The following is a 3,335-nucleotide window of genomic DNA, read 5'->3' as shown; positions in this document are numbered from 1 at the left end:
ATAAACTGTGAACTCAATTGTTATGATATATTAATTCGAAATCAGTATAAAAATATATAAACTTTAAATCCTGGATCTCCCTCGAGTCACTTCAACTTCAAATTGTAATGATCAATTGTCTTCATTAGCTTTCTTATTTATGTGAAGGATAAAAAATGCAAAAAAGAAAAATATCCAGTCCCAAAACAATAGTTGCACATAGATTGTTTGCCAAAATTTCCAAGGAGAATTGAAAATGACATTATTGCAAGGGCCAATAGTATCTAATTAGAGTGGCCGATATTTTTGGAATGTAAGATCTTCTCCACCAAAAAGTACACTTCACACCTAAAAAAAATCTTGCACATATCGTCATCAACATATCCAAATTCTGTACCTTAAAATCCCATCTCCGCAAAGAATTACAATATCTATTCTATATTAATATAGAAACTCACTTTCTGTATTCAGTGTGTTAGAAAAAATGGAGAGTCAAGTTGTGCGACGAAGAGTTAACATGATTGCTGCCCATTTGGCTGCACATGATGATATTTCCACTGCCGCTACTCATCTGTTTCCTATGGTAATATCTCTCTTCTATCACTCTGTCTTGATAGTAAAATAAAGAAAGTTGCTTATAAGTAATAGGATTATTCGTTTCCCCTGTTTTTTAATCATATCTCTGCTATTTGATCAAATTCAGCAATCTTCATTAAATTTTAAATTTTTGAGTTAGTTTCAATAACATGTTTTAAACAACCCTTTTTATTTGATACATTTAATAAATCAGAAAGTTTATTAATTACTTTGTTCATTTTCCCCTTTATATCTAAAGTTTTAGTGGCATATTAATGATAGACTTTTCACCTTATAAGCAAAATCGACCGAAGCAATCTCACCTTGTAAGCTACTCCCTTTGCCCCTTCATAGTTCGCTTTGAATAATATTTAATTAGTAGTACAAAAAAAGTCGGTTTTAAGTCGTAGGGCTATTTATTTCCCCTGTTGTTTACTTCTTTTTACTCATCTCTCTGTCCTTTGGATAAGTCAGCAATTTCATTAATTTTAGTTTAGTTAGTAGTGCCACATCGTTTGTCGGATGGACAATTGGACTCTTTATAGGATCTTGAGCAATTCTCACCTTAGAACCAAACCCATTTGAGTTCTTGATTTATGTTGGGGCCCATACAGGGGAGGATCCAGGGGGGCTTTCGGGTGTTCACTCGAACAGAACACCTTCAGCAAAAATTACATTGGTTCAGTGGTTTAGGGTTCCTGAGTTTCAAGTTCAAATCCCAAAAACTATGTGATATTCTTGGATCTGCCACTTGGCCCACTGCATGTTGTTCAGCTCATCCAATGTTATTAGACGCATGACGGTTGAACAGTGGAGGTATTGATGCATTTTTAGTGTGTCCAAATTCAAATAAAAAATCTAGCAAGAAATTAGAACGTTTCGTAGCTTCTTTCTTCATTTTTTTCGTTTTTGATTATTTAAAGCAAGTAGCATAGACTTTTCATCTTATTAGCAAAATCGGATGAAAGCAATCTCACCTTGTAAGCTAGTATTAATGAACTCTACTCTATTTTCCCCTTCCTGTGTATATACTGTTATTTCTCTATTGATTCCCTTCATGTGCTTATGTAATAATTGGCTTTTCACTTGCTTTAATGTCTAGAGCTGTAGCAGTAGTTTGTATTCTGCGACACCGAGGTATGATAACAGAATGAACTATGCACGACAAAGTTCCAGTTCTCAAGCTTGTTTCATGAGGCTCAATTCAAGTGAACAGGTCTGTAAATAAAGCAGAAGTGTCATTTACTTTGTTCCGATGAGTTTGTGCTATTTGTTCTGCAACCTTAGCCTTTTCATTTTCTTGTCTTGTGACAGGGAAGCTACACTGAATCTGCCTTGCCTTTAAAGCCTAATGGTTGTGCAAAAAAAAGCCCTAGTGCTTCTGGAGGACCAATGTTTTCTAGACCTACCAATAAAGAATTCCAGTATACTGCAGAACGTTGCAAATACAATGAAACTTTAGCAGAAGCTCCTAAATTTGCTAGGCCACGTACAAGCATTGACGAAACATTGCATTTCCAATTGAAAGAAAGAAGAAAAGAACTTGAATCTTCCAATGGTAAAGAATGATTATGCTTTGCTTTGATTGGCCTTTTTTTTTTTTGGCTGGAATCAATAATGTATGGCAGTAGTGACTTTTGTTCGGGAAATTGAGAGGTACAGCCTCTTCAGGATGTTGAAAAATTCCCTTTTGCTTTTGCTAATACAGGAAGTGAATGGTCTCCTAGGATGGATGTTGCAGAATCTGGAAACATGTACATCGTATCAATAGAACTTCCCGGTGTCAATATAAATGATATAAAGGTAGAAGTCAGTGACAAAAGGTAAATGAATTACAACTATCCATTAGTCTCTTGTTCCACTGTCCTGACTTAATGGGTATCTTAGAAATGGGGAAGATCAGCATGTGTTATAAAGTTCTAATAGACTTGTTTATGTTCTTGACAGCTTAATAGTTTCTGGAAATCGTTCAACACAGTGTAAAGTGGCAGCATACTTGAATGGCTTGGTATCAGCCTATCACAAAAGGGAGATTGTGCAGGGACCATACCGAGTTTTTTGGCCTCTTCCAAGTAATGCTAACAAGGATAGCGTCTCCGCTGAGTTTGTGTAAGTTGTCAATCCTTGTAATCATTTAGTACCTTTTATATCTTCATGTTTAATATTTTGAGTCAAGAAGAGAAGTCTTTGGAATGTTTCATTACATAAACATTTGTAATAACATTCTGAAATTCATGAGTGTTTTACAATGCAGGGACGGACTTCTACAGATTACTATCCCAAAACTTTGAGGAACATGGCAACCAATCAAGGCACATATGTAGGTGCAAAATATAAATTTGCAAAACCAGTAATTGTAAACCATGAGCCATGTATAAGTACTCGAGTGCTATTTACTGGAAAATAGTGTAAAATGCCATGGATTATGAAATATACTTGTAATGCTACATTAGTAGCCATGTATTGATATATACATAAACCTTCATGTATGATACCTTTGGAATTTCTATGGTCTAATTGGTACCTAGGTAATCAAAGAGTCATAAGTTATATATGAGGAAAATGTTCAAATTTGCTCGTGAACTATGCGAAATGGTCTAACTTTGCCCTCCCATAATAGTTGGGTGTTAAATAAGCCCCTTATTGACACCTGATTTTTGACCGCTCGTAAATTTATTTTGATTACTCAGGGTCCTTGGATAATAAATAAGATAATTTTTGCACACTCACATAAATTTTGAATAATTTTAAACAATTATTCAGGTCAGTATTTTACTTTC

The 3,335-nt window shown here is 34.8% G+C and overlaps 1 protein-coding gene across 1 annotated transcript; it reads left to right on the top strand.

Annotated features, from left to right (window-relative positions):
- The first annotated feature begins 298 nt into the window (after positions 1-298).
- On the top strand, positions 299-3,047 carry LOC132618747 (uncharacterized). The gene is made up of 6 exons (XM_060333747.1): positions 299-562; positions 1,658-1,771; positions 1,870-2,113; positions 2,264-2,378; positions 2,503-2,664; positions 2,810-3,047. Exons 1-6 carry the CDS (start codon positions 464-466, stop codon positions 2,844-2,846), a joined length of 771 nt encoding a protein of 256 aa, XP_060189730.1. The 5' UTR covers positions 299-463; the 3' UTR covers positions 2,847-3,047.
- The last annotated feature ends 288 nt before the right edge of the window (positions 3,048-3,335 follow it).

The sequence above is a fragment of the Lycium barbarum genome, chromosome 11 (assembly GCF_019175385.1).
Source record: "Lycium barbarum isolate Lr01 chromosome 11, ASM1917538v2, whole genome shotgun sequence".
Lineage (NCBI taxonomy): Eukaryota > Viridiplantae > Streptophyta > Magnoliopsida > Solanales > Solanaceae > Lycium > Lycium barbarum.
The sequence above is the reverse complement of the archived record's forward strand: the minus strand, read 5'-3'. Positions and strand labels throughout refer to the sequence as shown.